Source organism: Neoarius graeffei, chromosome 5, assembly GCF_027579695.1.
Source record: "Neoarius graeffei isolate fNeoGra1 chromosome 5, fNeoGra1.pri, whole genome shotgun sequence".
NCBI lineage: Eukaryota > Metazoa > Chordata > Actinopteri > Siluriformes > Ariidae > Neoarius > Neoarius graeffei.
This window is the reverse complement of record NC_083573.1, coordinates 49,654,218-49,678,052: the sequence shown is the minus strand read 5'-3', so window position 1 is coordinate 49,678,052 and position 23,835 is coordinate 49,654,218. Positions and strand designations below refer to the sequence as shown.

The window sequence follows — 23,835 nt, the reverse complement described above, 5'->3', positions numbered from 1 at the left end:
GTTTGTACATCACCCCATTCACTGTACAGGAGCATGATGTCAGACGGGTGCTCCTGGCAGTGAACCCCAAGAAAGCTGCCGGCCCAGATGGAGTACCTGGTAAGGTGCTCAGAGCGTGTGCCCACCAGCTCGCCCCTACCTTCACCAGGATCTTTAACCTCTCCCTGGCTCAGGCAGTCATCCCGCCCTGCCTAACATCAGCTACAATAATCCCGGTGCCGAAGAAGTCTCCCGTCACCAGCCTGAATGATTACCGTCCTGTGGCCCTCACTCTGGTAATCATGAAGTGCTTTGAGAGACTAGTTCTTCAGCACATCAATGACCACCTCCCCCCAGACTTCGACTCCTACCAGTTCGCATATTGCGCGAACAGATCCACAGAGGACGCCATCGCCGTAGCTCTACACTCTGTACTGAACCACCTGGAGCAGCAGCAGAGCTACGTCCGCATACTCTTTGTGGATTACAGTTCTGCTTTCAACACAATAATCCCGGACATCCTTATCAGTAAACTGGACACTCTCGGCCTCCCCCCTCTCATATGTGCCTGGATAAAGGACTTTCTTACCAACCGGCCCCAGACTGTGAGACTTGGCCCCCACTTCTCCTCCACCTGCACGTTGAGCACCGGCTCTCCACAGGGCTGTGTGCTAAGCCCCCTCCTGTACTGCCTCTACACCCACGACTGTAGTCCGACCCACAGCAACAACAACCTTATCGTCAAGTTTGTTGACGACACCACAGTGGTCCGACTCATCTCAAAGGGAGACGAGGCAGCCTACAGAGAGGAGGTCCTGAAGTTGGCAGCCTGGTGTTCAGAAAATAACCTCGCTCTGAACACCAAGAAAACCAAAGAGCTCATTGTTGACTTCAGGAAGCACAGCACCGACCTAGCCCCCCTCTACATCAACAACGAGTATGTGGAGAGGGTCCACACCTTCCGGTTTCTCGACGTCCTCATCTCCGCCGACATCTCCTGGTCAGTAAACATTACAGCAGTCATTAAGAAGGCTTAGCAGCGGCTACGCTTCCTGAGAGTCCTCAGGAAGTACAACTTAAGCTCCAACCTGCTGCTGACCTTCTACCGCTCATCCATCGACAGCATGCTGATGTACTGTATTACAGTATGGTACGGCAGCTGCACTGCTGTAGACAGGGAGAGGCTTCAGAGGGTAGTTAAGGCAGCACAGAAGATCATTGGCTGCCCTCTCCCCTCCCTGATGGACATTTACACCTCCTGCTGCCTTAGCAGAGCTAAGAATATTATCAAGGACAGCTCCCACCCTGGCTTTGATCTGTTCGACCTGTTGCCCTCAGGGAGGCGCTACAGGTGCATCAGGACAAAGACAAATCGATTCAAAAACAGCTTCTTTCCAAAAGCCATAACCGCCCTGAACTCAGATTTGCTCTGACTTTATAGTCTATTTATTTTACTATGTGACTCTCTTCGTGCAATAATTTATAATGTGCAGTACTTTATAAGGTGACTCTCTCTGTGCAATACTTTTATAATGTGCAATACCTCACTCCATAATGTGAAACGCAACACATACACCTCAGGACTGTGCACCTTACACACAACACATACACCTCAGGACTGTGCACCTTACACACGGCACATACACCTCAGGACTGTGCACCTTACACACAACACATACACCTCAGGACTGTGCACCTTACACACGGCACATACACCTCAGGACTGTGCACCTTACACACAACACATACACCTCAGGACTGTGCACCTTACACACAGCACATACACCTCAAGTCTGTGCACCTTACCTTACCTTGCAATAATTCATAATGTGTAATATTTTATTTTATAATGTGACTCTCTCGTGCAATAATTTATAATGTGCAATACTTTATAATGTGACTCTCTCTGTGCAATACTTTATAATGTGCAATGAGCAATACCTCACTCCATAATGTGTAACACAACACATACACCTCAGGACTGTGCACCTTACCCCACTTACATCCTCCCCCCCTTTTTTTCTCTTTCCTTCCTCTCTCTCTCTCTCTACACGCTGTTTGCACTGTTATTGGAGATGCTTTAATCTCATTGTACATGTGTATAGTGACAATAAAGGCATTCTATTCTAAAACTTCCGCGCTAGCGAGTGACTGTGACAATTTGTATACAAACATGGCCGCGAGATTTGCTTCATTAAAAGTGGAAGATTTACAGAGAATTTTGAAAGAGAAAGATGCGCTGAACACCTGAAAGGCTACCAAAACTTCACTGGATATTCTTCACGGATTTAATCTTCCGCATTAAATATATGGAAAAACTGGAAAAGAGACACGTCGGAGACGTAAAACTTCCGCACTAGCGAGTGACTGACAGTTTGTATACAAACATGCCCGTGAGGTTTGCTTCGTCAAAAGCTGAAGATTAAAAGCAGAAGATATATTTTGAGAGAGAAAGACGCGCTGAACACCCGAAAGGCTACCAAAACTTCACTGGATATTCTTCACGCATATTTACAAGAGAAAAACATACCAACGGACATCGAAAAACTGGAAAAGAGAGCAACAGGGGAAATATCGTCAAAGTTCTACTTGGAGGTGAGGAAAAGTGACGGAGACTTTTACAAGAGGACTTCACTCGTGGACTTCACTCAGCAAAGCTCTTTTGTTTTGAACAACTGCAATGTAACAATTAACTACGACCAAAAGTAACTTTGAACTTGAACTGTCAACCTGGATATCGCTTGTATATAAGTTGGGTTGTTGTTCAGGCTTTTTGGACTTGAAACCATTTTTATTGTTAGAACTTTGACTTTGTACTGTACATGCACACTGGATTGACAGAACACTGAATTACATTCGATCAGAATCAGCATTCAATATTGGTAAATTACCCCCCTGTTCTTAACTTTTTATAAAATCTATAATTGTTCCATTGAAGGGCGGCACGGTGGTGTAGTGGTTAGCGCTGTCGCCTCACAGCAAGAAGGTCCGGGTTCGAGCCCCGTGGCCGGCGAGGGCCTTTCTGTGCGGAGTTTGCATGTTCTCCCCGTGTCCGCGTGGGTTTCCTCCGGGTGCTCTGGTTTCCCCCACAGTCCAAAGACATGCAGGTTAGGTTAACTGGTGACTCTAAATTGACCGTAGGTGTGAGTGTGAATGGTTGTCTGTGTCTATGTGTCAGCCCTGTGATGACCTGGTGACTTGTCCAGGGTGTACCCCGCCTTTCGCCCATAGTCAGCTGGGACAGGCTCCAGCTTGCCTGCGACCCTGTAGAGGGATAAAGCGGCTAGAGATAATGAGATGAGATGAGATGTTCCATCGAATGTGTATGTATAATAATAATAATGATAATATTGGCTGGCTTTTTTTCGTGGTATATCAGCTATATTAGATTCAGCTAGCATGATACTGAACTCGTCTTCGACTCATTCACTATCATGAATAGTGAACTGAGTGGAATATATCTGATAGACCACTCAACACCAGCCAATATTATTTAAATGTATAACTGTAGAATTATGCATGACACTAGAAAGCAGAAATGAACTGATACCGAGTACGAGTACATGTTTTTTGGTACTCGTCGATACTGGTACCAATACTGACCGCAAAATGAGCAACGTACTTAGTGTCAAGCAACTAGTTTCATCCATTATCTACACCGCTCACAGTGATCCAGCTAGCTTTCTAAGAGGGCAGGGCACCAATGATTATCGCGGGCAATTTTTTTTTTTTGTGCATCACTATCGACAAAGAATCTATCATGCAAAATTAGCCATGCTGGACAACTACGCAAGGTTTATTTTGTAAAATAAAGTAAGCAAATCTGAAACTTCTTAGTTGACCAGCTTAATACAATACTTCATAATGTCACATTTGCGCTTGGTGCGCCTCGAACTGTCACTCTTGTCCACGCACATTTGCCCTCTGAGCGAGCAGCATGCACCGCAAGGACTAATTACCATACACCTGTTCCTGATCAGAGCGCAATCATGGCACGCGCACATAAGGACTTCAAACACTAATAGCAAAGCTAATAAATTTAGCTTTGATCATATGTCTGTATTTTGCACAAATCACCGATAACATAGTGCACTGGGATTGTTAGATTTAATTACAGTTAGTGCAAAAAATATTAGAGAATACAGCAATATCTGTAGATCATTATCACCTAAAACGAGACCATGGGCCAAGTATAAACAAATAACGTTAGGCCTATTGATGTACAGCGACCTAACTGTAAAGATCTAACATTTAGATTTATTGCTGTATTATAATGTTAACGGCAGACCTAACAGTTAGGTCTATTGAAAATTACAAATTAAATGGCTGCAATCTAACTGCGATTAGCCTCAGCCAGGTACAACATTAGTTAATACTACTAATAATAGTAATACTAATAGCATTAATGGATAATTAATATTAGTCTGGGATATTCACATTAGATTCGATCTAGTCGAACGCATTAATGTTAACCCCTTCAATGCCCTTGGACGAGTCACGTATGTCATGAAATCTTTTACCGCTGTGCCTTATGACATATGCTACTCGTCAAACACCTCCTTTTATGTACCTTACATGGCACATTACTTTCACTCTACAATGGCACGTATGAATTACAGTCAATGCCTAAAACATTCTTCTGTCGTAAGGCACAGCGGTAAAAGATTTCATGATGTACGTGATAGAGGTCTGCGCGGGACAGAATTTTCAGTCCCGCTCCCGCCTGCTCCCACATTGTGCAGTCCTGCTCCCGCCCGCTCCCGCAAAGAATTATGATTTTCAGTCCCGCTCCCGCCCGCGCCTGCCATATTTTGTCCCGCTCCCGCCCGCAAATCCCGCATGATGCAGACGTTCGCGTTATTTCTCACGAAAGTTCTTGTCATTGTTCATGTCATCAACAACAGCTCTTCTAAATTTGAGTGCCCTATCATCTGCATGACGTGACACAGTTGTTGGATGGGGCAGAATATCTCGCACATCGAATTTGCCTATTGTGGCTGCCGTGTCAACTAAGTGTTGAGCTAACTGAACTAATCCCCGACCAGCGATGCTGTCATACGGGCAGAGGTCCGCAGCAACAAAATCAACGCATTTCTCCACGGTCTTTGCCTTCAACGCATCTGTCACTTTTGCGTTGTTCCCTCTAAACTCCAACAACTGTTGTCCTTTTAAGACAGTACATACATGGCGATTCAGGCCTGATGTACCTGATTTATGGCCGTTGTATGTCAGAACCTTTTGGCACTTATCACAACAAGCAAAGGGCAGCTGATTTCCCTCTGCGTCGTACACGAGTGAGAACGACTTCCAAATGTCTGATTTCAGGACTCTTGACTTTTTAACGGTAAATGTACCTCTTTTTAAAGCAGCACTTACTTCTGAAGCACTGTGAGCTTCACTAAAGGAGCTCTGCTCTTCTGCCATGATCGGAGATCTCAAACACGGAAGAGCGGAAAGGAATCGGAAACGTACGCGAGATTAGACCACATCCGCAAATTTAGGCATCTTAAAATGTTTTTATTAATGCCAAATAAAATATCCAGCACAAATTATATATGATAGACATAAATTAATAATTTATAAATTTCATTTTAAATACGTTTTTAGTTAGCGGGACTGCAGCTTATCACCTCTCCCGCCTGCTCCCGCATTGAGCTTTCAAAATTTGTCCCGCGCCACACTGCTTTGCGTCGGGTCCCGTGGGACTCCCACGGGACTGCAGGGCTCTAGTACATGACTCGTCCAAGGGCATTGAAGGGGTTAGTGTTAGTGATTAGAATTTCTACAGATCTACATCGAGAGTCTCGATCTATCGGGCCTAACCTTTGACTGAATTTGTTTAGTTCTCAACTTCTAGATCTACTTATGTTTTGGCAAACAGAGATGCTAAGTTCTGTGAGCTCCTTGCTCCTTTAATCAATTCTTTTCTCTTTCATGCCTTTGTAGGCATCGCTGCTTTTCACGTGTACCTTGCTGCACTGACTCATTATTTTAATAAGGCAAAATGGTCGACAGAGCATGTCTTTGACCCCGCGCTAATAGTGTGTTGTGATTGGTCAACATGAAACACTTTCACTGCAAGTCAGCAACACTCTTTCAGTGGCAGAACGTATGTGCCGAGTGCTCGGAAAGTTCTGGAAAATTATGAGTAAGGGCGCATATAAATTTGGGCATGGCATTTGTACCGTATTTGAGGGCAGGGCGCACGGGCTGGAGGGCAAGGCGTAGCGCCTTGGTTGGAACACTGGCTTATCTGTCAGGGTTGCGGGAGAACCTGGAGCCAATCCCTGCGGACTTTGGGTGAGAGGTGCGGTACATCCTGGGCAATTTGCCAATCTATTACAGGGTTTACACGGAGATATACAATGATTCACGCTCACATTCACACCTATGGGGAATTTAGCGTAGCCACTTGTCTTAATCCACGTCTTTGGACTGTCGGAGGAAACCTGAGCATCGGGAGAACATGGAAACTCCACACAGAAAGGCCCTGGTTAGCTGTGAGGCGACAGTGCTAACCACTGCACCACCCGCTACTAGTTTCATTATTTATAAAGTTAGATAGTTGACTTCAAATGAAGTACATTAGCTAGCTACGTTATCTAACTTCTAATCGAGTAGGGCTGCAGTGAGGACGTGCGGGTTTTATTTCACGTCACGTCACGACAGTGATTTTGAAAAGCGGTGAATAAGTTTTATTGTCTTCACTGCATCGAAACCCCTCGTTTTCTAGTACTGGTAGTGGCTTATTATCAAGAATACAGTAACATTCTTTTCCCCCCTTACTTCTGCGTTGGGGTTCCACATGGCATGGTCCTGCGCAGCTCTGTGATGATTCCAGCCGTCGTGGACGTCGAGCCCCATGCCTGAGGCCTGTGGAGGATACAATCCACTGGGCATGGAGGGCATAGCGTGAGGGCCTGGGTAGCCTCCCAGCTAGAAAAGAAAGAGCAGTGAAACATTTTATGAATTCCAAATGGTGAAGCCATGGCCTTAAGGTTAGAGAAGCAGCTTTGGGAGCAAAAGGTTGCATGTTTGACTCCCTGGATCAGCCGGAATGTTGTACGTCATTCTGGATAAGAGCATCTGTTCAATGCCATGAATGTAATGCAACGATTTACAAAATAAAAAAACCTGACTGGTGTCGTTTGTAGAGTGCGGTTTTTGATTACATGTCTAATGATTGTGGTACAACCCCAATTCCAAAAAAGTTGGGACAAAGTACAAATTGTAAATAAAAACGGAATGCAATAATTTACAAATCTCAAACTGATATTGTATTCACAACAGAACATAGACAACATATCAAATGTCGAAAGTGAGACATTTTGAAATTTCATGCCAAATATTGGCTCATTTGAAATTTCATGACAGCAACACATCTCAAAAAAGTTGGGACGGGGCAATAAGAGGCTGGAAAAGTTAAAGGTACAAAAAAGGAACAGCTGGAGGACCAAATTGCAACTCATTAGGTCAATTGGCAATAGGTCATTAACATGACTGGGTATAAAAAGAGCATCTTGGAGTGGCAGCGGCTCTCAGAAGTAAAGATGGGAAGAGGATCACCAATCCCCCTAATTCTGCCCCGACAAATAGTGGAGCAATATCAGAAAGGAGTTCGACAGTGTAAAATTGCAAAGAGTTTGAACATATCATCATCTACAGTGCATAATATCATCAAAAGATTCAGAGAATCTGGAAGAATCTCTGTGCGTAAGGGTCAAGGCCGGAAAACCATACTGGGTGCCCGTGATCTTCAAGCCCTTAGACGGCACTGCATCACATACAGGCATGCTTCTGTATTGGAAATCACAAAATGGGCTCAGGAATATTTCCAGAGAACATTATCTGTGAACACAATTCACCGTGCCATCTGCCGTTGCCAGCTAAAACTCTATAGTTCAAAGAAGAATCCGTATCTAAACGCGATCCAGAAGCGCAGATGTCTTCTCTGGGCCAAGGCTCATTTAAAATGGACCGTGGCAAAGTGGAAAACTGTTCTGTGTTCAGACGAATCAAAATTTGAAGTTCTTTATGGAAATCAGGGGCGCTGTGTCATTCGGACTAAAGAGGAGAAGGACGACCCAAGTTGTTATCAGCGCTCAGTTCAGAAGCCTGCATCTCTGATGGTATGGGGTTGCATTAGTGTGTGTGGCATGGGCAGCTTACACATCTGGAAAGACACCATCAATGCTGAAAGGTATATCCAGGTTCTAGAGCAGCATATGCTCCCATCCAGACAACGTCTCTTTCAGGGAAGACCTTGCATTTTCCAACATGACAATGCCAAACCACATACTGCATCAATTACAGCATCATGGCTGCGTAGAAGAAGGGTCCGGGTACTGAACTGGCCAGCCTGCAGTCCAGATCTTTCACCCATACAAAACATTAAGCGCATCATTAAATGGAAGATACGACAAAAAAGACCTAAGACAGTTGAGCAACTAGAATCCTACATTAGACAAGAATGGGTTAACATTCCTATACCTAAACTTGAGCAACTTGTCTCCTCAGTCCCCAGACGTTTACAGACTGTTGTAAAGAGAAAAGGGGATGTCTCACAGTGGGAAACATGGCCTTGTCCCAACTTTTTTGAAATGTGTTGTCATGAAATTTAAAATCACCTAATTTTTCTCTTTAAATGATACATTTTCTCAGTTTAAACATTTGATATGTCATCTATGTTCTATTCTGAATAAAACATGGAATTTTGAAACTTCCACATCATTGCATTCCGTTTTTATTTACAATTTGTACTTTGTCCCAACTTTTTTGGAATCGGGGTTGTACTAATATAGTGTGTGTACGGTACCTGAAAGTGATTGTGCTGGCCCATATGTTGAGGACTGGGGTAGAAACCTTCACTTGAGCGTGGACTTGGATAACCAGGTCTGCTGGGCTGCAAATGCACACGTACACACGATCAATCATTGTAAGTTGATTCAACCAGAACAGTTTGTATGAGATTCTGTAATTAGGGGACCAGGCACACACAAAACTGCAATGACTTTGTGTGGATGGAAAGTCCAGTCTGTTGAAGGGGATCAACCAAAAGAAGCTCGTAAAACACAAGCAGTTAGTCAGTCGTCCAAAATGCTCTTCTTACATAATGTTATTTAGTCGGGGAAGGGGTGTGATGTATATTAGATGCTATTAGGGGATTAGACAGTGAAGGCAGAAAGTCCTCTTCAGATTGGTTGAGATGCTGCATCACATTCAGCTGTGGATGGAGAGAGCTGTTTAGAGGCAAATCTACCTTGTATAGCCTCTCATACACAGAGTCACGTGTCCACCCCTCCGGACGAGCAGAGGAAAGAAAGAGTCAAATACAAAGAGTGAAATATAATGGTCAGTTTAAGATGGGACAGAGTTCTCAGATATCATAAAACAGGTCCCTACTGCAAAACACCGACATTTGAAAATGCTTGTGTGTGTGTGTGTGTGAAGGACAGATCTGAAGGTTGACACAAGAACATAGTTGACCTGAATTACAACGAGTTCATGCACATGCAGGCGGAAAGTAACAGGGTCATGTTGTACGTTTGAGTGCCCTGAACATGCAGAAAGTTCCACACCTTGGGATGACATTTTCATATACGTTAGTTTTATGGTTTCCGAAGAAATAATATGAAGCTTCCCTGCTGTCCCAATAACACCTGCCTGGAGAGACGGATAGTAAGCATGCTGATTCAGGGTTTGCCCAGTTAAGGCCACTGTGGGTGGTATGGTGGGTCTCCTGCTGAGCTTGGGCACATGTGGGGGCAGTGTGGGATTCTGGGAGTTCAGCGCTAGTGGAAGTGAGAGCAGCGGAGAAACAGCAGGGGGCTGGAAGAAGCAGAGGGAGAGCTGGGAGCCGAATGACTGTGGGCATGCTGAAGCGGCAGACAGACAGTCCAAGCTAACACTGTGCTGCAGAGAGGGTCTGCGTGAAGGCTACAAAACCACACACACACACACACACGCGAACACCACAGCCCAGACAAAGACAGCAGACACACAGCACAAATGAAAAGAGAGACTATTTAGAGAAGCATGACAACACCACATATGCAGATGAGCCACAGCTTATACACACACATCAGCAATGGGAAGCACACAGTTCTATAGCAGCCGTGCTGGTGTGAGGGTGACAGACAGACAGGGACACCTGTAGAGCAGCCGACAAAATGAGCACACGAGCATGAATTAGCTCAGTGTGGGAGGGGGTGTGAGAGAAGCTCTTAACGCCCATTTACACCCCCCCCCCAGTAGCTGACCGTATCAATCACCAGCTGTCCAACTCTCTAAGGGCCTCTGCATGCTCTTGCGACAAGGCTTTCGCAGATAGCTTTTCGCAGACAGTTGTAATTTATCGTTGAGCGGGGAGTAATAGGCGTGCGTGATGTTATTCACCGCCACAACGCAAGGGGGCGCGAAGTCGCGAAATCGCTAGGAGTAGTTGGTGGGTGTGGTTAGTGGAGTGTTTATCCTCCGGTTATTTATAATGACTAGAACTGGAGTCGTATAGATGTACGTACTTCCTCACTTCCTCGATCAACCGCTCTTCGTGCTGCTCCATCTTCGCTCGTGTTTTTAAAAATGGCGGTCGTGAAAACAAACCAAACCGGGAGAGTAGGGAAGCGGAAGTGCGTGTACAGCGGATGTAGAGTGGACCAATCAGAGCCCTCTTGTCTGCGACGCTGTCTGCGAGGCTTCTGCGGTGGTCACAATTTTTGGGAGGTGCGCGCAGAGCGTCTGCGAAGGTGGGGGGGCTACGCAGACGCCATCTGCGACGCCATCTGCGAGGACTGGGTTGTCAACATAAATTGGCCTTTAGCCTTCTGGAAAGAATTCTATTATCTCATTTTGGACTGATTGAACAACTCCTTACAGACTGAAATTATTTTTTCCTAGTCCACGTAACGGTTTACGGCAAAATCACAACATTAATCAAAATTTACGCTGAGCTCCATTTTTAAATGTACATACTTGACTTTACCTGTAGCATACTACGTACGATATATACATTAAATACTTGCATTCGATCTCACTTTGGATGAACCCTTCGACCGAGATAATAAACATTAACGAAATATTCATGAAACATTGAAAATTCTCCCAAACTAGTAGACTATTTATGATTATATACAGCTATTTCATACAGCAGTTATCTTCATGTTCCACTCAAACGTCCAGGTTTTGTATGAAAATTCAGTGGCTGTTCCAAGGATTTAGCCAAATCGTTATAATGAGGTCATGCCGTATAGGAACTACATGGAGCACACAATAAAGTACTGAAGGGTAAGGTTGGCATGGCCAAAGCGAATCATTTTAACCATAAATGCCTCGGCATCAGAGACATGTTTGCTCATCTGTGGAAATGTGTAGCGTAAATATCATTTGTAGTCTTATGAGCAATCTTTCCATTTTAGTGCACGCAAAATAGAGCAACTATAATGTAAGTGAAATGGGAAAAAAATCCTGAACATGTTGTTAAATCTCTGTGTTACCGCAGGGAAATAAAAGGATAAGTTTTCAGTTTCATTAGAAATGCCACAACAATGCGAGCTATTTATGGCAACGAGAATCTTCTCTAATAAATGTTCAATAACAAGCACTGACTTTTACAGATCCAGTCACAGTATGAATATTGTGTAATCCCGCCTCACACCCAGTGTTCCCGGGATAGGCACCGGGTCCCTGACCAGGACAAAGCGGTTATTGAAAATGAATGAATGATCCAACTACATTTCACACAAGGACGATTGTGCCAGCCACCCTGCAGGAGTGACAACTGATAAATTGTTAACAAACACTGAGAGTTCTATTCCATCCACCATCATACATCTGGAATATACAGAGTACCAGTAAAGATAAAACAAACAAACAAACAAACAAACAAACAAAAACACCACACACACACACACATATATATATATATATATATATATATATATATATATATATATATATACACACACACACATTCACTGGATATGAGCAATCGTGCGCTTGAGCTCATATCCCGTGAGTAGAGAAAAACAAAATGGCGGAGCGTGTTGCTGAACCCACCGAAGAAGAAATAAAAGCTTTATCCGAAACAAAACCCCCAAAAATACAAAAAAAACCCCAACAAAATATGAAATAGAAGTACTTGATGGTAAGAAGGTATCTTTTTTTATTTTTCAAGAATTATTATTATTATAGCATTTTTCACAAATTGCTACTGTCATTTCGCCGGTTTGTTTACATTCTAAGTGGAAACGATTTTGTCGGACATTTTGGATGAAATTTTTATTTATTGAATTTGCAACAAATAAAAATAAAAAAATGCTCTGTTTCTCAAAATCCAGTGAATGTGGATAGAATAAAAGTAATTCCACTCAATCTTGCTGTACATGACTTATAGTCAACTCAGCACTACGCGTCTCATCAGTTACCAGCTCATGTACGACATGATTTCGTGGAATAACTGTTTTATATATATATATATATATATATATATATATATATATATATATATATAGACATGAGGGTTTTACTGGGAAATACACCACACGTATTTTTCATATGAGCTACATCTGAGACATGGAGAACTAAAACCATGATGTAAATCTCTGTGTGTCACTTGTGAGGAAACCAATGAATTGTTTTCATAAATTTGGGCACTTTTTGTTTGTGAATGTGTCTATATAATAAAAAGAAAATCATATGTTCGCTTGAAGGTATGAAGTTGAACTTCTCGTGCTGAAAAACTCACATTTTTCATACGAAATACATTGCGAAGCCGAGTGACATATTTAAATAATATTGGCTGGCTTTGAGTGGTATATCAGATATATTCGTTCAATATCATGCTAGCTGAATGGAATATATCTGATAGACCATGAAAAAAAACCCATCCAATATTATTATAATACATATACACACTCTTCATATCAGCATTCGCGACTCGGTGCTGTTAGCGTGGCAGTGCAATTACCTTCCAGTTGGTGTAGCGTTAGCGAAGGCTAATGCTAGCGCAGTCAAGCCGAATATTATTATTTTTTTCCCTGTGCAATTTACTTAGTTACTTTTAAAATCAACATTGACAGCTACACACAACAGAGCGACCTGGCAGCCAAAATTCTCTCAAAATCTTCCATATTTAATGAAGCAAACCTCACGGCCATGTTTGTTTACAAACTGTCACAGTCACTCGCTAGTGTGGAAGTTTTACATCTCCGACGTGTCTCTTTTCCAGTTTTTCCATGTCCGTTGGTATGTTTTTCTCTTGTAAATATGCGTGAAGAATATATCATGAAGTGTTCAGCACGTCTTCAGTTTCAGTTTATTCATTTAGTGATTAATTATAACATAGCTAATCCTAGTAGTAGCACTGGATTAGCCTCGTCTTCTCTCTTTCCCTGCCGACAAAGAAATGATTGTGTGCATGCGCAGCAGAAAAGTTGTCAGTGGATCTTCGCATGAGCTCCGATGTGTGACATTGTGTTGTCTTGACAACATGCAATATTCTAACAATATTGCACGCTCATTCTCCATTGGACAGAGTGGCGTAATACATGTAGGATAAGCGATATGCGAACAATATTGCATGCTATAGAACCAAAAGAATAGAACCCACTAGAAGGGAATAGAACATATTTTTATTCCATCGAAAAAGTGTCCTGTACGTATAATAAATATATGTTATTTACTAGCTGGGAGGTCCGTATCGTGAAATGCCGTGACCGAGGTCTTGAAAGTACTGAGCGAGGCCCTCTGGGCCGAGGTCAGTATTCAAGGCCGAGGTCACGGTATTTCACGATACGGACCGACCTTAAGCTGGTAAATAATATATTTATTTTTTTCTTTACCAAATTCTAACAGAAAACGAGAGCGCCCGAAAGGGAAAACGGAGCCGAGGCGAGCCGCCATTTTGAATCCTCATTCACGGCTGTAATGTAAATGGCTTCCTCCTCGGTATACAAGTGCACTTCCATGGCAGGAAAAAAACTACATTTTGCCACCTATGTAGTCCCCTATTTATACAAATAGGAGTCATTCAGGATTCAGCCATGTTTTTGCTCGGCGTTAGCAAGTTACAAGTTTTTAGCTTTCTAATGAAATGTTTTATTTTATTTCTTCTTCCTCAGGGTAGTAAAACTCGCTTTCGCTGTGAACACTGTCGTTATCGCTATCCATGCTGTAAAATCAATGCTATTCTCCTGAGAAATGCTGCAAAAATTTACAAGATTTTTGATAATCTTATAAAAAAAAATGTTGACAAAAATGCTACCATGTTTGTTGTTGTTGTGAACGAGCGAGTCACCAGAGGTCCGTAACCGGGGTCCATGACTGGGGTCCGTACCGTATGATACAGACCTGCTCGCCAGCCAATCAGAGCGCAGGATTTGATGGAAACCTCAACGCGAAAAAAATAATTCCCGATATTTCACTCTGGTGATGTCACTCCCAGTGTTTGACTGGACACGCATTGTCAAGATGGTGAATTGATTCAAAATTAAAATTCTTTTGATTAACTTGCGTATTGTGGATGTGTCCATATCATAGAAAGAACATTACATGGTGGTGCAAAGATATGAAGTTTATCTTCTCGTGTTGAAAATATTTTCACTCCTGAATATATTCACCACTCGAAGATAAACTTCAGATTTTCACGCAATCGTGTAATACCATATATATATATATATATATATATATATATATATATATATATATATGTTGAAATGATGTAGCTCTAGCTGACTGGAGTAAAACATTATTCTCATAACTCAAAGCCTAATTCACACACAAAAAAAAACTACTTACTTTAGGGGGTGCCTCGTCTGATCCCCCAGAATCCCAAGACACGTTCACCTGCCTCCTCATCTCCATCCGACTGCGCTCCTCCTGCTGAGCCTTCTCCTCTGCGAGGATGGTGCTATAGAAACATGGAGGAGGGAAAACAGCCCTGTGAGCTAACAACATCACTGCTAAAACCTGAACACACACAGTGGGAAGGATTCTAGATAGACGTGCTGCCTTAGCCCAAGCTCTTCACACTGAGACTGTCTGTTTTGACTGTGTGTATGAGTCTTAAGTCCAGACCTGCCTAGGAAAGAATGACACAACCCATAACCAGCAGCGTAATTGCTGATAACTTGATTACGCAACACAACACTGTGGAATATGAGAAAAAAAAAAACATTAAAACAGACAAATTTACAAACCTATGACTGTACATATTGGTAAATGTTCAGTTTGTGGTTTGTAAAACCTGCAATGAGCAGTCTATTGATAGCAATTTTGTCATATGTTAAAAATATATTTGTGAACGTTATCGGAAATAACAACTCATAAGAATTCATTCACAACAGTTCCACTCCAGGTCACGACAAAAATAAATAAATAAATAAATAAATAAATAGCAAAACTCAAACCAAATCATACAATTTCGAGTGAATACTGACCAAAGTTAATGTATCTCGACACGGTGAAAGACTCGTACCTGTTGTCAACTTGCTAAGATCTCAGATTTTCATGGAGAGATGGAGGAGATGTTAACAGCACAAACGGGTGAGACCCAGTACGAAGAGAATGCACTTCATGTCCTATACCCAGGCTCGGACAACTATTTTTAGGTGCACTGAACCCTGACAAGCGCAGCATGTGTGCTGCCAACAGATGAATGAAGGACACAACCGAGTGAAAATACATCTGCTTAGATCATTCTGAACGTGTGGCCCAGATTTTCTCTCCCCATTAGAACTTTACCTGGAAACCTTCATCAGTGCTTCGGTGAAAAGTGAATGCACTCGTACGGGTCGCCTGAATTTCTTTCATTTCTTGGGTCAGCAAGATGAACAACAAAACACGAGAGCCAAGCTGGTGTCAGCAGTCGACGGTACTCACAATGATTAACATTTTTGAACGAGTGAGTGAGTGCGCGAGTGTGGAAAAATCATCTTAAAATCCCTTCTTTATAAAAAAAAATGTGGAAAATTCACTGACGCCTGTGAATAAACGGAACTTGAAAATGTAAACTTTTGAATAGTTGTCCTGGTGCCAATCATTCTCAATACTAAAAAAAAAACCCTACCTTAAACAACCTACTATTTAAATTTTAAAAATCTTGCTATATAGAAAAGTACTCCAAAATATGTTTATTCAACCATATAGTATTATACGCACAAAGTGTCCACTATATATTCAATGAGCCAATCACATGGCAGCAGCGCAATGCAAAAAATCACGAAGATACAAGTCAAGAACTTCAGTTAAAGCATATACGCAGAGCAATGGCCTCACTTTCGTTTATAAACGCCTTGAGACCTCAAGAATGGCACAGGAATAGTTTTAAGCGTTAACAATAAATCTAATAGAGTAATTTTTACGATTAAAGTGATTAATATAGGTAGCGGTCTGAGTGAATGACCTTGACGTCCGTAACGTCACAGCAGGAAGTCTATCGGTCTCATCGCCATTTCCGCTATACTAAAACACAGAGCTGACTGCAACTCGGAGCCTCCATTTTGAGCTAATTTATCGCCATGCCACGTAGATGTGTTGCTGGCAGGTGCAGCAACACGACAGAAGGTGGATTTAAGTTGCATTCATGGTCCAAGAATGTTCAAACTGCAAAGATTTGGACGCATTTTACAAGTAGTTCACGGGCACATTGGGCGGCTATGAAGTGGTCTCTCCTCTGCTCTGCACATTTTACTGAGGACTCGTACGAGACCTCTGATCAGTTGAGGAGCGTTGGCTATAGGCCTGTATTGAAAGAGGGTGCAGTACCAACAATTAAAGAAAACTACAAGAAAAGTAAAGTATTTATTTATTTATTTTAAGTAAGGCCACACCAATTCGATTAGTTGGTTCTCGGAATCGCCGCTTGAAGAAAATGCAAAATGAAAAAAAAAAAAAAATCGAAATCGACTGCAGGTTGAGGTCACGTGACGTCGAAAACCAATCAAATCGCCCCTTTCACTTTAGATAAAGACTTGTGGAAGAAACATGCCTGTGGAGGGGAATCCTGCAAAGCCTGTGTTTGTGATTGTTAGGATATTCAGCGAACAGAAGCGTAAAATCTTTGACAGGTGTGTCAAAATTCAAGAGGGGGAAAACTTTGCACAGTTGTACTCAAGATGCCGTGAGTTTGTTACCCTGCGATGTGCCAACTTGGACAACAGCTCTGTGGAGGTGGGTTTGATTTATATATTTCATTGACTGATGTGAGGGGCAAACAAAAAATCATTCGAAGTATTTAGCCATCAGAAGTAGCCTACTCCTGGTCAAATCTTTTTTTCTGTGCATTGTAGATGTTCAATTGACTGTAATTCAATCGTTTATTTAGCCTATCTGTTTACTGGTTTGCCTGATAAAAGATGTGCAGCTAGAGCTAGCCCTTAATGCATATGGGTGGAAATAAGATAAGCTATTAAAAGAGCCATATGAAATGTGTAACAATAATGTATTGTCTTTGTTTTGCTTCTCTATTATGAAAGCCCTCTATTTCCACCGCTAATTTTACCATCAGAGCATTTTTTAAATTTTATTTTTATTTCGCGCGCTCGCTTCATATTTTTTTCCTGAAAAAATCCGAGAACCAACTAATTAAATTGGTGTGGCCTTAGTTCAGTTGCACCAGTCCTCAGCATGAGCTGAGGGTTGTTGCTAAAACCCAGGACGGGACGGGACATATCGCTTGGGCAGTGACCTCCCCGTGGTTGTTGCTAAAACCGGTGACATCCCGGGTTTTAGTAATTGCCTGAGCCAAGCAGTAATGGCGGAGTACTCAGTATGGAGAGAATGAGTGGGGCAGCCGCCTGATTTCTAAACTGGATGTTGCTGCCATCTCGCCCTTATGTGGAAGAAATGAATGAATGGAGAACTGAACGAACAACTGAAAGTCAGATTGTTTCAAAACAATCGGCCACAAGATCGGCCTTCAAGAAGCGAGAACACAGACGGGTAAGCTCCGACTCTCATTTGGATAAAAAAAAACAACACGTTGTTTCCCTGCATTTGGATTAATACATGTAATTTGTATTGTGTGTTTAAGTTACCGCTATAAGATTATTTAATTTGCTTCAGAATGTGATTGTCTCAGTTCATCTGATTATTTAATTAGCCTTTTACGTTTTATCAGTGAAAATGCATGCATGTACATGTATGTTGCATAACTTATAACTCCTATCCTGTTTTAATGAGAGTCAACCCACAATCAATGAAGGCAAATCAGTCTTAGTTGAGCAAGTCGGTAACGATATTTCTTACTTTCACCATCAATTTTTATTGATATGACTTTGGTCTATAGCTGTAAAAGGCCTCGGCCTTAAAGGTCATAGGCAATGGTCCGAGGTGAAACGTAGAATATCAACTTTATTGTCTAGAAGGACGACCCAAAAAGCAAATTCAATTTTCCTAGTGTCTAATTTGCACCCTAAAATTGAATAAAACGGTTAAAATATACTGTTTTGCCCAATTTCCAAAGGTTTGTTTACATCTTACTTATGCACACTTTCACTGCCAGGGGACCGTCATCCTGACGTCATTCAAGCCAAACAGACCGGGAGCAGTTCTGTGTTTACCTGCGAACCGAGCACACGTGTACGGACTTTGGTCGTGAGAGGTTGTGTAAAATGTCTGAAAGCGATAGCGATTTTGAAGCAGGAACCCTCCAAATTGAATATCGAGAGGTGAAACCATATACTGTATGTATGAACCTATGGCTGTTGCGAAACAATCGGTGAATGTGGCTCACTGATTTGACCGTGCGGCCTCGGAATTGGACAGCGACTCGGCCGACTCTGATCACGGTGACCCTAGACCTCAACAAGACTCGTGCCCAAATGATTTATCCTGGTAGTTATGATAAATTCCTACTTTCGTCGTAATACTAAATAAGAGCCCTTCTGAAGAATAATTAAACCGCCCTCCCTAGTGGATATAGGTAACGATTACTGGACAGTGCGCCGGTAGGCCACATTAGCCTGCCATCTGCGGCATTATACTATTTATAGCCTACTCTAAGCGAGGAAATATCCCTTTGTCTCATTTCCACAATGATTGTACAGGATCCCTCAGGATTCTTAACTTGTCAATTGCAAGCAAAAGTAAAAATGTTTACCTCCAATCTTCTCCTTTTTGCTTGAGCGTTGCTGCTCTGTTTCTTCTTTGACTGCTTGATTTTGTTTCACGCGCACAATCCACCCTCTCCGCCTCGTCTCCTCTTCCGGAAAAAAAAAAACAACCCTCTGGCTTCACGCACACAATCCACTCTCTCCGCCTCGTCTCCTCTTTCGGAAAAAGCCAACCCGCTCGCTCTGCCTCGTCTCCTCTTTTGGAAAAAGCCAACCCACTCGCTCCACCTCTTCTCCTTTTTTGGAAAAAAGCCAATCCTCTCGCTCCGCCTCTTCTCTCTCGGAAAAAGGTAAAAACTTCTTCCTGAACCGGTCCCGTTGTTACGGTTCACTGCACAACAATAAGGCATGGTTTTTCTTTGGAAATTCCTGAATGCACGTCTGCACTCAAGCCAAACGGCAATGTAAGTAAACGGAAGTGGACCCAACTCAAGCAGTTTGTTTGTCTTAAATGATGTCACGCGCCGAGCGGTGACGAAAATAGCCGAACAGAAATTCGCCGCGATCCGCACTAACATTTTAATTATTACTTATTAACAATACTTCTTGGGACCAGAAGAAAATTACAGAGGGTTTTTTAACATATAAAGTTTCAAATGTGCATAAAATTAAAACCGTTGCCTATAAGCTTTAAAACCGGTTCCCACTGTGATATCACGCACTCAGGGCTGGCTGGCTCAGCGGGGCAGCTCGAATGCCAACTTTGCGGTCGATTTTAACTCTCAAAAATATATATTTTTATTCCCATTTATGCAGCATACAAGAGTCAAGGATGGAGATACTATCCACTCAGAAATTTTTTGAAAAATAAAGGTTCTGCGCATCTGCTTTAACGTTCACATCAAACATCAGAATGGAAAGAAATATACATTTGTAGACTGAGGAAAGACCAGACTACATTTTTCTCATCTTTAATTGTCCATTTTCTGTGAGTCTGTGCCTACTGTAGCCTCAGATTACTGTTCTTGGCTGACAGGAGTGAACCCGATGTGGTTTTCTGCTGCTGTTGTCTTTCCATCTCAAGACTTTTGTGTTGTGTGTATTGGTATAAATACGGAGGTGATTATAGGAAATTGCGCGCGCTGATTATCGAGAAATAATCCGAATTTCTCAGTCATCGCCTCGAGCGACTTGGCAAAATGGCTGCCAATTATTTCACCACCGTAAGTGAGGAAGAATTAGAAACTATGAAAGAAAACGCTGTTCCTAAAAGCACTAAAGATGCTACGAAGTTTGGTCGAAAACTATTCAAAGCTACGGTGGAATTGTGGTTTATTTTATCGATTTCAAAGCAAAGTATTTTATGTGACTTGCATAGATGAGTGACACAAGTCCGCGCCGCGATTATATTACATTTACATGCCGCTTTTGAAGTTTGAAATAAATAATTGAAAAATTTTTTTAATAAATCACCTGTGTATTTATCCCCTTCGGACATAATGAGTACAAATTGTACACATGAAGTTCCATAGCATTTTTCCTTGTGTCCGAAGGGGCTATACTTAAACAATTATCCACCTCAGGCTCAGTAAATAATAACCTCGACTTCATCTTGGTTATTACTCACCAATATTCACTTTGCCTTCAGGAAATAATTGTTAATTAGTCCACGAGATCAAATCAGTGAGATAAAAATAATGAGAAGGAGAAAGAGATCCGAGTCCGAGCCTGGTCTGGAAATGATAAATGCGTTTCTCGTGGCGTTTTGAGAAGGAGGATGCAGTTACATTAGCCTCATACACTAGCTGAGGCGATCTATTTAAAGACAGAAGAAAAAAAAAAAAAAAAGGCAGACTGCAAACACACCTGCTCAAGAACATTTACCTGTTTAAGATCATCCTTAACCCTTGTGTTGTGTTCGTATTTTTGTTACTCAGCCAGTGTTGGTGGGTCTGGTGGACCCGTTGCATTTTGGTGCTTTAAATTCAACACAATCAAACAATTTTACATTAAATACTTAACAGATGTTTACTTCACCCCAATTACAAGCAACATAAACAGCATACATGGTTAATATTTGCCCTTTACCTTTGTTAGATTACATTTATTTAAAAAAAAAAGCACTACTCGTTTTTTGTTTCATCTCATCTCATTATCTCTAGCCGCTTTATCCTGTTCTACAGGGTCTCAGGCAAGCTGGAGCCTATCCCAGCTGACTACGGGTGAAAGGCGGGGTACACCCTGGACAAGTCGCAGAAAGGCCCTCGCCGGCCATGGGGCTCGAACCCGGACCTTCTTGCTGTGAGGCGACAGCGCTAACCACTACACCACCGTGCCCCCCTAATAAAATGTAATTTTACAAAAAGAAAATCAATTACAGTCAAGATATGAGTGGAAAAAAAGATATTTATCTTCAAATTTACAAATGAAGCAAGGTTTTTCATAACAACTGATTTTTATTTCTTAACCCATTCAGTTCAGTTCACACAACACAAGCTGAACACATACAGTAACCATGTCAGTCTATACAACGCATCATCCCCACGCTCGTCTTCGTTTTGGGACTGGCTGATGCTCCATCTCATCCTCTTCTTCAAAGTCACTGTCAGACTCTGAATTTTCAGAAATGTGATCCTCACGTTCTGAAACGTCGTCCTCTACATCATCATCAAAAGCTTCTCTCTCTTCCGAAATCATTTGCAAGTCCATCTGAGCAGAGAATCTTTTGGCCGTCTTGATCAGTTGTGATAAGGAGCCACATTGGAAAAGCTATATTTATTGTGTCCCGCCCCCAATTTATGCGAACTTCTGTCTTGGTTCCCGCAAAACAGAGGGTAAAATGTGTAGGAATGTGAGAGCAGACAGGTGTCGGTGCTTGAACGGCAGGGGCAGAAACACACACACACACACACAGCAGGCCCAGACAGGAGGACGACAGAGTGAAGGTCCACACTTTTATTATCCCCGGGTCCAGTGGACCCAAACATCCTGTATGGAATATAAATGTGTAGGGGGGTGTACAGTGTGTGGTCATCGAAAATGTGTTCTGATATATGTTCTTCACAGAAAATGAGCCAAGGCCAATGAGTCTGAGTTTGAAAAAATAATTAATCGTATTTTTGTTCCTTTGATAAAAAATGAAAACAGGTCCCACAGACTAGAGCCCTGCACTCCCGCAGGAGTCCCGCGGGACCCGACGCAAAGCACTGCGGCGCGGGGCAAATTTTGAAAGCTCATTGCGGGCGCAGGCAGGAGGGGGAGTGCACAATGTGGGAGCGGGCGGGAGAGGTGATAAGCTGCAGTCCCGCTAACTAAAAACGCCACAGACTCGGAAGTGGGAGTGCGAGTGCGCAAAGCGAGAGCTGTCAATCAAAGCGAGAGCTGTCAATCATGAGTGCATGCAGCGCTCAACTTGGAATGTGTCAGCAGAATGTCAGAGTCTAAACAATAAACTTACAATAAACCTAACAATGCCACCTATAAATACACAACATGTAGATCTACATAACGTTATCTGTGCCATCTCACAGCAGTTTGCTTAGCTATTTTTAATCAAGGCAAATAGCCTTATAGCCAAAACTAGTATATGATGCTTTAATTTATGGAGATGCCTTTAATTTATGGAGATGCAATTTTATATTAGTCTAAATGAACATCTACAACAAGTTGCAAGCATCAGGGGAAGATTATGGACGCACCAAATTTGGCTTAACGGTCATTTAATGGTGAAATGCCGTTCGCACTGTCAGCCAACTTCGGGTTGTTTCTCTGAGTTCCGACAATAAACAAGACCATCCGAACACATCTGAAAACATCGTGGTTTGAACTGTGTTGGTTCAAATCAATTTGGTTCAGACCAAGTTGGTACTACAGCTTTGGGAAACAGTCGTTTTTTGGATGTTAGTTAGTTCAAACTTGCATCGTACCATATTGGTTTAATGCTAACTTGGTTGGTTGTTTGGGAAACGCACCCCTGAACGTGAGCTGTAGATATTTATGCTCAAATCCACTCAAAGTAGGGGGCGGGGCACCATTACGCTGTGTCTTTAAATTATATTCATTTCTTATAGGCCTACTTGTATTTCCTAGAATGTAAATGTGAGGAGTGACATATAAGCTATGTGCAATGTACAATATTCTTAATATCCACTGTAGATTTTGGTAGGTGTGTTGGGTATCTCTGTAAAGCCTCAGCTGCGCATGCCGCCTGGCAACGCGCACCCTCGCTACGTGCGCCAGGTGAAGGATCGGTCAGTGGAGAGCTCAGCTAAGCTCAGCTTGTTTAATTCCCCAAGCCAATGACAAGAACTTTCGTGAGAAATAACGCGAACGTCTGCATCATGCGGGATTTGCGGGCGGGAGCGGGACAAAATACGGCAGGTGCGGGTGGGAGCGGGACTGAAAATCATAATTCTTTGCGGGAGCGGGACTGCACAATACGGGAGTGGGACTGAAAATTCTGTCCCGCGCAGGCCTCTACCACAGACCTGAACACCATACAAGGGTTAAATCCTCCCTCACTGAGAGCACTGGAGTTTTTCTCCCCATTCAGAACATGAACTGACTCCACCCTGTTAGTGTCTCCCTCGGTTGAGGGTTGAAGTGAGTTTTAAGAATCGTGAGTGGATAATATGACCGTCCTTTGATTTGTCATTGAAGAAAGCAGAACAGGCTCCTTGTCTCTGTGTAGCACTGGATCATTTTATTATCACTTTTGACTACCCTTACAAAAAAGAAGTTTATTCAAGTGTGCTTCTAGTACACTTCTTTTAAACTAAAAATAAGAGAGTATGCTTTCAGTTTACTT

At 42.4% G+C, this 23,835-nt stretch overlaps 1 protein-coding gene across 13 annotated transcripts in view; it reads right to left on the bottom strand.

Moving 5' to 3' along the window:
• Positions 1 to 23,835, bottom strand: part of ptk2ab (protein tyrosine kinase 2ab) — a 251,570-nt gene that overhangs the window by 21,776 nt on the left and 205,959 nt on the right. For 12 of the 13 annotated variants that reach the window (XM_060921913.1, XM_060921917.1, XM_060921909.1 and 9 more), the window contains 3 exons: positions 14,773 to 14,884; positions 8,795 to 8,881; positions 6,766 to 6,915 (listed from right to left, as the gene is read on the bottom strand). In XM_060921913.1, the coding sequence (XP_060777896.1) occupies positions 6,766 to 6,915; positions 8,795 to 8,881; positions 14,773 to 14,884 (349 nt within the window). Of the gene's footprint in view, positions 1 to 6,765; positions 6,916 to 8,794; positions 8,882 to 14,772; positions 14,885 to 15,451; positions 15,531 to 23,835 lie in introns of those variants that run through there. The other variant, XM_060921921.1, reaches the window with a different exon arrangement.